The sequence below is a fragment of the Suncus etruscus genome, chromosome 9 (genome assembly GCF_024139225.1).
Source record: "Suncus etruscus isolate mSunEtr1 chromosome 9, mSunEtr1.pri.cur, whole genome shotgun sequence".
Lineage (NCBI taxonomy): Eukaryota > Metazoa > Chordata > Mammalia > Eulipotyphla > Soricidae > Suncus > Suncus etruscus.
Genome location: NC_064856.1, coordinates 104,607,094 through 104,619,932, shown reverse-complemented (window position 1 = coordinate 104,619,932; position 12,839 = coordinate 104,607,094). Strand labels below are relative to the sequence as shown.

General features: G+C 53.4%; 1 protein-coding gene across 1 annotated transcript; it reads right to left on the bottom strand.

Moving 5' to 3' along the window:
- Window positions 1-627: 627 nt before the first annotated feature.
- Window positions 628-9,872, bottom strand: ZP1 (zona pellucida glycoprotein 1). The gene is made up of 12 exons (XM_049780858.1): window positions 9,716-9,872; window positions 8,331-8,452; window positions 7,796-8,138; window positions 7,358-7,498; window positions 6,324-6,511; window positions 6,150-6,247; window positions 3,379-3,506; window positions 3,112-3,301; window positions 2,687-2,831; window positions 1,364-1,445; window positions 1,139-1,258; window positions 628-761 (listed from the first exon to the last, which is right to left on the bottom strand). Exons 1-12 carry the CDS (start codon window positions 9,870-9,872, stop codon window positions 628-630), a joined length of 1,848 nt encoding a protein of 615 aa, XP_049636815.1.
- Between the last annotated feature and the right edge of the window lie 2,967 nt (window positions 9,873-12,839).

The window sequence follows — 12,839 nt, the reverse complement described above, 5'->3', positions numbered from 1 at the left end:
ATGTCCCAATAGGTGATTCTGGAAGGTTCTGTGGTCATGTCTTCCACAAGATGGAAGAATCAGAAACCTGCCAGTCCAGGGCTATCTGTGGGAGTCAAAGCCCTTCTATATCCAGCTGTTTTTGGGCCACTCTTGGAAGACTTGGGGACCACATGGGATGTTGGAGATTCAACCTGGTTCAGTTGTGTGCAAGGCAAGTGTCCTACCTGGTGTACTAGTTAGTGCTCAGGCCCCTGTCTGTGTCCTTGAGGGAAACTGCACAGTTCTCAGAGTCCATTTTTCTGACCTCTGAAATTTGGGGTTCTTTTCAGCACAAGGCAGCTGAGTTTTAAGGGAACCAGCCTGGATCCAGAGACTTAAGGGATGGGGAATAGTGACACTTCAGTGACTGGACCCCAACTTTTTGGCCCTCAAGGCAGACATTCCTTATAAGACAACCTCCTATGTTTAGTCAAGAAATGACCATCCACCAGAGAGGTGCCCTGCTGAGGGTTGGTGACAGCCAAGTCTAAAGGAAAACAAGGCACAGGTTTTCAAGAAACAACAGGGTGTGATTCAGGTCCCACAAACAGCCTCTGCAGACCCACTTTTTGGAGGCTTGAAATTCTTTATTGACTCCTTTCTTCACTATCTCTGGCCTCCACAGAGTTTCTGGGCCTTGTACAAGACCCCAAGGACACCGACCCCCAAGACCAGGGTAGCAGCCAGCAGCAGCAACAGCAGCCAGAGGGGAGGACTCAAGCCTGGGTACCTGGAAGAACCTGCCAGAAGCAAAGAGATGAGATGATGGGGGCTGGAGCAATAGCACAGTGGTAAGGTGTTTGCCTTGCACATGGCCAACACAAGAATCCTGGCATCCCATATAGTCCCCGAGCCAGCCAGGAGCGACTTCTGAGCGCAAAAAGCCAGGAGTAACTCCTGAGCATTGCCAGGTGTGTCCCAAAAACAAAATAGAGGATATGGAGCCCTTTTGCCTGCCTCCATGCCAGACCTTTGTGGTCCTGCCTTAGCCAATGAGGGGACCATGTCTCTCCTGGCTTAGTTCCCCATTGAATGTGGTTCCGCTATCTCCTGCCCTTGCAGTGACCTGAGCGCCCCTGTTTTCAACACACAGGGGTGGGTTGCCCCACTTCTGTACCTGCAGACTCTGGTGTCAGCTTCTGCCTGGAAGATTCCTCGAAGCCCACTGGCCCCAGAGAACTCACGATGTCCTGGGGTCTGGCCGTGTCACTGAGGTGGCCCAGGGATCGATGCCGTCCTACCCAGGGGGATTTGTGGTGTCTGGCTGGGCTCCAAAGGCCAAGCCCAGCCGGTGGACGAATGTGGCAGGAAGTACCCCCTCCCCCATCTAGCCCAGACTCACTGTTATGCTCAGACTTGCACTGGGGGGTACAGCCTTGGGGCCCTGGCTGGGAAGAGACTGAGGCACTGCAGAAGAAGTAGACCTGGGGGAGGGGATGGACAAGGATCAAGACAGCCCTGGGCAAGCATCCTAGAGTGCTCTCAGTGGCTTGGGAGGGGTCTGAGAGGTAGTACAACTCGTTTTTCATATGATTGAACTCAGGTTCAATCCCCAACATTCCTTATGGTCCTCCCAGGCCCTGAGTGACCCCTGAGCACAGACCAGAGCAACATGGGGTATGGCCCCCAAACTAAAAATTAGAATTAAATAAGCAGCAGGAAAGGCACCATTCCACTTGGTAGAGATCCCACGCATGGCTGGCTTTCCTGTCCAACTGAGGGGGGAATTTTGGGGAGCCTGGACCAATGCCCACCACCTCTCCCTTATGACCTGTGACTGGGACAGAGTTTGGGAGAGGCCAGAGGCAGATTTTCAAAGCAATAGATGCATGAGGAGTGGCCTTGAGACAGCACCCAGTAGGCACAACTCCACAGAGGCGCTTCCATCATCCTGTGAATGCACCCCAAAAGTGTATCTCTACCATCCAGCTGGCAAATGCCCCAGATGCACTTTCACCACCTCTTGTTCACTTCCTCTCTAGAAACACTTCTAGCACCCGGTGGGTGCACTCACCAAGAAGCGCCTTCACTCTGCAGGGAGGTGTCTTGGTTCAGAAAGAGACTTGGCCAGGAGGAGCTTTAACCAGTCCAATAAGGGTCTGTTGGGGACCTCTGGCTGCCTGGTGAGGGGCACCCCTCCCACCAGGGCCAGCAGATGGTTGGAGCAGCAGAACACAAATCATGTAAGATCCTGAGCCTCATTCTGGCCCTGCGCTACCTGCTCCCTGCCCCCCCTCCCAGTGTATCTGAGCACAGGCCCATCAGACTGGCACCTCTAAACCCAGAACCCCTGAGTTGGCCCTGAAAATAGATCTGTGTGTGTTTCCAGAGATGCTGCCTGTTTCAGGAGTTGGGACAGAGTGTGCAGCCCTGAATAGCTGAGTTTACCTATATCATCCTCTGGAGAAGGTGTGAGGGTCAGACACGTCTGAACAGTGTTCAGGCCAGAGCAGACCTGTGCCTACAGGTTCCATCTACAGCACTGTGGCTGCTCTGGATCGGGGCCATCTGGAGTCACTGGGTAATGCGTAGATTCAGGGCTCACACATCTCCATGCCCCACATGGGGACCTCACCTGCTCCCCAGGGTTTCCCTGTTGGACTAACCACTGTTAGTAGAGAGGGCATGGGTGTGAGGATCTCACAGGGGTGTGGGCATCTCTTACCAGGCCCCTGAGTGCCTTCTCAGAGGTAGAGTCCAGGAGGGCGAAGGTGGCAATGGTGAAACGCTGAGAGTAGCAGGGGAAAGGCAGTCCTGTCCCATTCGTGGTCACCATTTTGGTCTTATAATTGTCTCCCAAGTAAGGACACCTGGGGCCGGAGAGATAGCACAGTGCTAGGTTGTTTGCCTTGCAAGCAGCCTACCCAGAACAGACGGTGGTTCAAATCCCAGGACCCCATATGGTACCCTGAGTCAGACAGGAGTGATTTCTGAGTGCAGAGCCAGGAGTAACCCTTGAGCACTGCTGGACATGACAAAACAAAAACAAAACAAAGAAACCAAGTAAGGACACCTGCGCAGGAGGGAGAGGATTTGGGATGTGGCATGGATGATGGCTAAGGGAGTGTCTGAGGGTCCCTCTCCACTCACCTGTCCAACAGGATTGGCCATTGGGGCTGCTGGAAGGGGTTGGCACTGGGTGTGGCCCAGCAATGCTGCAATACTAGAACCAGGCTGGGGTCTGTCCTCTGCAGGAGCCGGACCTCCACAGGAACGGGCTGGCGGAGTAGCCGCACAATGGGGTAGTCCTTGTCCTCATAAAAGGAGCTGAAAGTCTCGTCTGCAGAAATAAGGGGAGGCTCCTGAGCCTCAGGGATGCATGCCTGGGAATGGGGGCTCAGAGTGAAGGACTCATACCCTTAGCAATCCGCAGCTCCAGGCGTAGTGGGCCAGACTGGGTCACAGGGCCTGGGGACGGTGGAGGGAAGACAGATGCCTGGACGGGCAGGAAGTTCTTGGCCTTGAAGATGCAGCGGATGAGAAGCCTGAGGTTCAGTAAGAAGGATTGGGGAGAAGACAGATCACCATATTCTGCTTAGGACAGTGGAGGACGCTTGCCTTGCATGCTGCCAATTAGGGTTTGATTCCTGGTGCCTCATATGGATCCCTAATCCTGCTAGGAATGATCCCTCAGCCAGGAGAAAGACTTCCTAAACCTATTGATACTCTGAGCCTGCCAGGAGTAAAACCTCCAAACTCATATGGTCCCTGGAGTCTGGCAGGACTGATCCCTGAGAAAAGAACTAAGAGTGAATCTCCCTAAACCCACTTGTACCCTGAGCCTGCCAGGAGTGATCCTGGAACAGAGTCAGGAATAAAATAAACAGTGTACCATCAAAAAACGGAATACATGGGGCCAAAGCAGTGGTGCCTTGCCGGTGCTAGCCTAGGACGAAGCGGTTCGATCCCCTGCGTCCCATATGGTCTCCTAGGTCAGGACTGATTTCTGAGCGCATAGCAGGGAGTAACCCCTGAGCATCACTGGGTGTGGCCCAAAAAACTGAACCAAACCAAACAAATCAAAACGGGGTACAGCAAGCTTGCCTTCCTTGCAAATGGCTCACGAGAGTTCAATACCAAGCACCCCATATAGTCCTTTGAGCACTGCCATAGGTGATTGTTTTGGGGGGTTACACCCAGTGGCTCTCAGGGGTTACTCCTGGTTCTGCACTCAGAAATTGCTCCTGGAAGGCTTGGGGGACCATATGGGATGCCAGGAATTGAAGCGGAGTCCATCCAGGGTTGGCCGCGTTCAAGGCAAATGCCCTACTGCTGTGCTATCACTCCAGCCCTCAAGGTGATTCTTGAGTGCAGATCCCTGAATAACCCAGATGTGGTTCAAAAATAAAAGCCAAAAACAAAAAAGGGGGTACCGACTATGGAGGGCTGTTGAGAATCTGCCCAACATGTGTCTACCTGTCTCAGCTGTCCCATTTCACAGCAGGATGGGGGAGCCTCTTCCCACTGTTTTAAGGTACCAATTCTTGGGTCAAGGCAGTTACCTGGGTCTTTATTGGAACATTGTCAAGGATACCCCAAGACCGTGGTAGAGAGCCAGGATGATGCTTCGGCTACATCGTCTTGCACATGTAGCTGGCCAGCTCTGAGGGCTAGTGGCCCTCATGTACCCAGAGGGCATCCAAGCCTAGAGCCCCTATAGTCTTTGCAGGCATGGCCAACTCCCTGAACTCAGGAATTTCCTATTGCCTGAGAAATTTGAGGAGAGCCAGAGTCAGGTAAGATGCCTGGAGATATCTGCAGATGGAGAATACAGCCAGGACTCCCCATCGACCCCCCCCCAAAGCCACGTGCTAGAAATGTCCCCTATGCCCCCACTGGGTTGCAGGAGTTTCCCCTCTGAAGCTCTTAGTTCTCACTCGCTCCCCCTGAATAGCTCTTAACTCCAAGGGTACGAAGGGGGCAGATTTGCACCCCACCCCCTGCTCCTACTTCCTGGCTGGAAACTAGATGTTTGAGCCCCAACAACTGTTGTTGCAGCCTCAGCTTCCACAGCTGGAAAGGGGGGAACTCCTGCTTTCTCGGCTGCCTTCACAGAGCAGCTGTGCACAGTGGCGCCTGGTTTCCCATGTTCAAAGGCAGTCGGGGGGCTTGGGGATGGTGGAGGGAAAACAAAAGCACTTATGTATGAGGGTATCTCCTAAGTCACAGGTCTGATGACCTCTTCTCCAGAGGGGTTCTCTATCTGCTTCCCTTCCATACCAGCACAACCCAAAACCCCTTGTTTCATTTGTGGCTTCACAGTTAGATTTTGTTTTGTTTTGGTTTTGGGGCCATACCCGGCAGAGGCTACTTCTGGCTCTGTGTTCAGAAATCACTCCTGCCAGGTTCGGGGGACCATATGGGATAGTGGGGATAGAACCCAGGCCTATCCCTGGTCAGATGCTTGCAAGACAAATGCCCTAAAACTGTGCTATTACTCCGGTCCCTTCATAGTGATTTGTTTTTGTTTTTGTTTTTGGGCCACACCCGGTAACGCTCAGGGGTTACTCCTGGCTATGTGCTCAGAAGTTGCTCCTGGCTTGGGGGACCATATGGGACACCGGGGGATCGAACCGCAGTCCGTCCAAGGCTAGCGCAGGCAAGGCAGGCACCTTACCTTTAGCGCCACCGCCCGGCCCCCATAGTGATTTTTAAACCATGCTCAGCTGCCTCTTGGGCAGGGAAGCAGGGAAGAGCTTGCTTTCAGTGGAATTGTTGGTGCTGGTCTCTCCCCCCCCCCCCACCCCCACACACTTGGCAATGCACAGAAGTTCCTCTTGGCTTTGCACCCGTGAATCACTTCTGGCAGGCTTAGAGGACCAGATGAGATGCTGGAGTTGAACCAGGATCAGCCGTGTGCAAGGCAAACCCATTTCCCTGCTCTGTTATTGCTCTGGCTCATTTCTGTGTTCGAGATTGGTTCCGAGAGGGTTCCCCAGAACATTGGCCTGGCTAGCTTTATAAGAACAATCCTTCATCAGACAGCCTGCCAGACCCAGGCTCTGCTCTCCCCAGCCAGCACTCCCTGCACAAGTGGAGTCTCTAGTCTTTGGTCACAGAGCTTGGCAACAACCCCAGCTTGTCCCAGAACTCTGCTGTACCCACACACCTTGCCCCTCATGCCTCACCTGAAGACACCATCCCGGGTGATGGAACCCTGCAGCCCAGTGTGCACATCTTTCTCAGAAACCAGCAGGTTCTCGTAGATGAGTAGGTCACCCACCAGCTGACGGGGGAAGGAGATAGTGTGGTGAGGCTGGCTGGTCATGGCTACCCCATGGCGGCCCCGACCCCTCTCCTACCTGCAGGGTAGTGTTGCAGTGGGTGAGGGGAAAGCTGAAGAGCAGGAAGGACTCTGTCTGCTGTACTGGGGGGCAGCTGTGGGGGGCGCCGGCCAGGTGGATGCTGCCCAGAGTTACCCTGTGCGCCACAGCTGTCTCCCGGGACACCACCAGGATTACTTGGCCATCAGTGGAGCACTGAACTGTCTCTGGAGCATAGAACAAAAGCCATTGAGGAGGGCCAGAGAGATAGCACAGTGGTAGGGCGTTTGCCTTGCATGCGGCCAACCCAGGACTGACGTTGGTTCGATTCCCAGCTTCCCATATGGTTTTCTTCTTTTTTTGGTTTTCTTGGATCACACCTGGCAGCGCTCAGGGGTTACCCCTGGCTCTACGCTCAGAAATCGCTCCTGGCAGGCTCGGGGGACCATATGGGAGGCCAGGATTCAAACCACCGTCCTTCTGCATGAAAAGCAAACGCCTTACCTCCATGCTATCTCGCCGGCCCCCCATATGGTTTTCTGAGCATGCCAGGAGTGATTTCTGAGTGCAGAGCCAGGAGGAACTCCTGAGCGCTGCCAGGTGTGACACCCCCCCAAAAAACAAACAGAAAAACAAAGGCCAGTGAAGGAGTTGGGGGCTGCTGTCCACCCAATACTGATATGGGGCGCAGTTTGAGCGGGGGCTCCAGTGTTGGCCCCAGAATTAGGGATTCTAGGGGGCTGGATTCAGACTCCATTAAATTAGGGTTCACTCATGCAAATCTTAACCCAGTCTCTCTTCATGAAAAAAAAGCAGCTGAACTGGAGTCTGAAGTGGAATCTTGACTTATCTTTCAGACATTGCTTGTTCTAGAGGAGAATGTGTGTGTGTGTGTGTGTGTGTGTGTGTGTGTGTGTGTGTGTGTGTGTTTGTGGGGTGTTGGTAGTTCTGGGGCATGACTGCAATAAAGCCATTTGGACACTGTGGGTGGGGGTCACTGCCTCTGAAGGTGTTTCCTGTCCTGCCTGAGAGGTTCAGCATAGGACAACTTGCAGGGGTGTGGGGGTCTGTACCTGTGTTGCCATAGTAACAGGGAACTGCGTTGGTGTTATTATAACAACAGCCAGCACCTTCACAGGCTTCCTGGGATGGGGTGACCAGGCAGGGGATGAGCCCCGAGGCCAGCTGACACTGCTTTTGGGTCTGATGGGTTCCTGTGACAGATGAGAAGGTGGAGAGGCACTTCCAGAGGCTTTCAGAAAGATGAAGAGAAACATTGCTAGAGTCCCCTCTTAAGATCTCCTTCTGGGGGCTGAAACCATAGTACAGCAGAGGAAGGCACTTGTCCTGTGCACTGCTGGAGGGGGTTCCATTTCCGGCACCCCATTTGGCCCCTGAGCACTTTCAGGAGTAATTCCTGAGTGCAGAGCCAGGAGGAACCCCTAAGCACTGCTGGGTGTGGTCCTCAAGCAAAACAAAACACCCCAGACTTACAGAAAGGGTACACATACCTATATAGACTGGCTTGTCAACTTCCCAGATATCCTGGGTGCCCATTTGGGGTACAGTGGGGGTGATGTGGGTGGGGCCGGGTTCAGTGGACAGTGAGGCCAGGGTTGGGTGGCTGAAGCTGGGATCTGGAGTGGGAGGACTGGGGAGCCCAGCAGTGGACTGGCCAGTTGGCCTGGCAGGCAGAGTGGCCAGGCTGGAGAAAGTGGGGGGCCGTGTTAGACTCGGACTCAGGATCCAGCTGAATTCAGGTTTGGGGCAGATCAGTGTGACATCTCGTGACCCTGCTACACGACCGTCAGCCAGCAGCGCCTCCATGAACACCCTCAGGTGCCAGCGTCCATCCTGGTATTGGGGAGACAGGGTGCCACTAGGTGGGGTCCACCAGCTCCAGGGCAGAGTTGGGGGGATTGTGGGGTTCTTGCCTTCCCCTGTCCTTCACTCAGCTCCTGGGTTGGCCTAGGACTCCCTGTCCACCATGGGCCACCAGGACCCTCTCCGGCTGTCTCCAAGAGGGGTGCCCCTGACGAACCCCACCTTCTTCAGCACGTGGCAACCTCTGTAGTCAGCAGAGAAGACCGTGGGTGCCTGGGGCTTGGAGGTGACCCAGTGGTAGCAGATGGAGCAGTTGTTCACCTCAAACCGGTTTCCAAATTCATCTGTGGGACGGTAGAGATAAAGGGAGAGGATTCAGGGGTGTTGAAAGTGCATCAGGCTGTGTCCCCTACCCAGAAGATCTGGTTCCACCTGAGTTTAGCTTGCTGTGTGCCCTTGAACATATCTCTTACCCTCTCTGGTCTTCATTCCCACTCTGTCTGTACAGAGTAGTCAGGAATGGGTTCAACAGGAGAGAGAAAAATGAATAGGAGAGAAGACAGAGGATGGGAAGAATTTTCTCGCTCACCAAGTGGCAGGTGGGACCCAGCCTGTTAATCGGTTTAATTAGCTGTTACAGCTACTTGGAGAAATTGCTCGTATTCACAGCCCAGCCTGTGTGATTCCCCCCCTCCCCCCATTTTGTTCCCTGTAACCCTCCAGGCCCTTTCTTGGGACATCTCTACTTCCTGCACTGCTGCACAAGGAGAATTTGGGGGCCACACTTCTCCTGGGTTAAAGTTCAGCTCACAAACTGAGTCCCAAATCCAACTCCCTCATTCCTAACAACTGCCACAGAGGAGAATGGGGAGGCACGACAGAGAGTTAAAGGGGTGCATGACAGAATCCCGACACGGGAGGCGTCAGAGTGATAGCACATTGGTAAAGTGTTTGCCTTGCACGAGGCCAACACAGGACAGACCCGGGTTGAATCACAGCATCCCATATGGTCCCCCGAGCCTGCCAGGAGATATTTCTGAGTGCAGAGCCAAAACAGAAACAAACCAACAAAAAGAACCCCCACTGGGTGTGGTTCTAGAGTCAGGGGTGAATGAACCAGGCAAGACTGCACCAGAGGGGCTGGAGAGATAGCATGGTGGTAAGGCGTTTGCCTTTCATGCAAGAGGTCATCGGTTCGAATCCCAGCGTCCCATATGGTCCCCCGTGCCTGCCAGGAGCAATTTCTGAGCATGGAGCCAGGAATAACCCCTGAGCACTGCCGGGTGTGACCCAAAAACCACAAAACAAAACAAAACAAAAAAAAAAAAAAGACTGCACCAGAGAGGTGCCAAAGCAGCGGGAGGGCATTTGCCTTGCACGTGGCTGACCTTGGACGGATCGTGGTTTGATCCCCCAGTGTCCCATATGGTCCTCCAAGCCAGGAGTGATTTCTGAGCACATAGCCAGGAGTAACCCCTGATCAGTCACGGGTGTGGACCCAAAAGCAAAACAAAGACTGCATGAGAGAAATCCAGTTGGCCTCTCGGGTTCTAAGAGTGAGGTGGTGGGATAACCCCAGATGAGAGGAAAACTGTCCTTGCACTCACCCACCACTTGGAAGTGGACAGTCTGGCCAGGCAGGGGATATACCAGGAGCTGCAAACCCCCAGTCCCACAGTCATAGCTGTACTGCAGGCCCGGGAGCCCCAATCCCTGCTGGGTTCTGAGCAACAGCAGCAACACCGCAAACCAAGCTCCTGCCATCAGACGTTCCTCGACTGCAAGGACTCAGGTTGCCTGCAGCCAGCCCTGGCTAATATAGAGGAGGCAGCAAGGGCAGCCACCTGGGAGACCCCCATGGGCCCTGCTGGGCTGTACCCTAAGCTCCCCACAGCTGCAGCTGGTGCTGGAGCAGTGTATCGGGGCTTCAGGTGCAGCTAGTTCCAGGATCCAGAGATGGTGGGTGTCGCCATCCCCTTCCTGTCCCTCCTGTGACCATCAGACCTCAGAGAGCTGTAGGAAAAGCGGTGGGGGTGCAGCCTTCTGGATTGACACCCCATCTCTCATGCCCGCAGAGATGCTGCTAAAGTGTTTGCAGGGCAGTGAGCGTGCAAGGGGCTCGTGGTACCCCCCCCCCCCAGGCCTTCTGAGGATGGAACAATTAGCGAAGACAGCTGCTGTTTTCTTTCTTTGACATTTTTGGCTTTTGGGTCACACACACCCAGTAGTGCTTGGGTTTTTTTCTCTTGAGTCTACACTCAAGGATCATTCCTGGTAAGGCTCAGGGGACCATGTGGATATAAGGGTTTGAACTTAGGGGGAGCACTATCACTCCAGCCCCGATGACAGCTGTTTCTAATCAAGAGTGAAGACGCTGGGCCGAAGAGATAGCATGGACGTAAGTCGTTTGCCTTTCATGCAGGAGGTCATCGGTTCGAATCCCGGCGTCCCATATGGTCCCCTGTGCCTTCCAGGAGCAATTTCTGAGCCTGGAGCCAGGAATAACCCCAGAGCACTGCCGGGTGTGACCCAAAAACCACACACACACACACACACACACACACACACACACACACACACACACACACACACAAAAGAGTGAAGAGGCTGGGCTGGAGCGATAGCTCAGGCAGGGAGTTTGCTTTGCATAAGGTCTACCAGGTTTGATCCCCAGCATCCCATATGGTCTCCCGAACACCGCTGGGGGTGACCTTAAAACCAAAACAAGGAAAGAAGAGGGTTGGGCTGGGGATGAAGCTCAGGGGTAAGTGTTAGACTGTGTGAGGTCCCAGATTCCATCCCCAATAAACATACAACATACACACACATGCTCATCAGGGCCACCCAGTCTTGCTGTATCAGCCATTTCTTGTGTCCCCTGATGGAGGGAGCACCACCGTCACTTCCAGAAGCATGTGGCCCAAGTCTGGCAGAGTTGGCATCAGTATGAAGGGCACAGAAAGCTGTGACTGGGAACATCGGGGAGGGCAGCTGGCAGGAATTTCTGGGTCCAGCCCCCACCACTTCCGAGCCGTGACCTGTCCCGAATCCAAAGTTTGCTCAGGGCAGAGTCAATATTGCCAGAGCCCTGATTTGGGTGCCAACAAAGCAGGTTTATTCCGGTGCAGGCAGCCTGGGAAGTGGGGACACGTGTGCCCTAGCACCTAGAACCATTTAGTTTCCAGTGGGGTTTTGCAGTGGTTATGGGAAAACACACGAGGTCAAAACTAGGTTGCTGGAACAAGGGATCCAGTCTGGTGGCTGCCCTGCTGGCGTCAGAGACTTAAGAGCTCACTGGGAAAAGAGGCTGGTGTTTTTTTCCCCCTGGAAAGCCTGGAGATAATTTAAGAAGAATAATCCCTCTTCCTTACAGGGTTTACGTAGCCAGAATCCAGCCATCACTGGATGGTGGGTAGGTGATAAATGCTTATCATCATGGAGGTCATGGGCCTAACAGGTGCCAACAACTACTAAAGAGACATGGCAGAGGCTACAGGTTTACAGTCACTCCAGGGTCTCTATCAAAGTCTTGGAGTGGGGCCCAGATAGACAGCATGGAGGTAAGGCATTTGCCTTTCATGGAGAAAGACGGTGGTTTGAATCCCAACATTCCATATGGTCCCTCGTGCCTGCCAGGGGCGATTTCTGAGTGCAGAGCCAGGAGTAACCTTTGAGCACTGCTGGGTGAGACCCAAAACCCAAAACCCAAAACAAAGCAAAGTCTCGGGGTGGCTTTAGATGCCAGGCTCAAGGCGGTCCCAACCCAGCAGCGTCTCTAGAAGAAAGGGGATTTGAGCAGGATGTGAAGTTCTTCTTGACATGGGGCTGGAGGGCCTGGGTTACAGCATTGAGTAGAGGAACTGTCCTACAGGAATTCCCCCCACAGTGAGCTTCTAGGCAGTGGGCCTCGGGTGGGAACAGGGTTGGACAGGAAAGTGTCAAGCTGGGAACTTTTTTTTTGAGGGACAGCGTGAGAGGTTCTTGACTTCTGTTTTGGCATCATTTTAGACTTATTAAGAAGAAGCTCCAGCTACTTGCTCCCAGGGACCACAGCTATCAGCTGGTGCACTTGGAGCTCGCACTGTGCATACATATATACACACACATACATACACATCACACATGCCTTCTGGACTTGTTCAGAGCTGGCTGCAAAAGCAATTGATTCTCCTTTGGCCCCAAAGCATTGTGGTTTCTTCTTCTTTGGAAATAGGCCCCAGAGCGTGGTCTCTACATCAGGCAGTCCTTACTAATCTGGCTCTGGTCTTCATGCCAGACTTTCTTTTATTGGGGACTGTCTACAAGGAAGAAAGTTTCACCAGGTATCAGCTCCCAGCCAATGTCAGGGGCTTGGGTTGCCACTCCCACTCTGGCATAGTTCCTCTATTAGTGTCTTTCACATCTTTGGCATATGTATGTGTGTGTGTGTGTGTGTGTGTGTGTGTGTGTGTGTGTGTGTGTGTGTGTGTGTGAATGTGTGTGTGTGCATGCTTACAGGTTGTATTTCCCCCTGATGGAAGCATCTAGATCAAAGAGTTCACATGTCTTAGTCTTTGTTGCTGTTTTGGGGTCATACCCAGCTGTGCTTACTCTTGGCTCTGTGCTCATGAATCACTCCTGGCTGTAGTCAGGTGACCATAGGGGATGACAGGGATTGAACCCAGGTTGGCCATGTGCAAAGCAAGAGCCCACTGTGCTATTGCTCTGGCCCAGTGTCACATTCTGATGTGA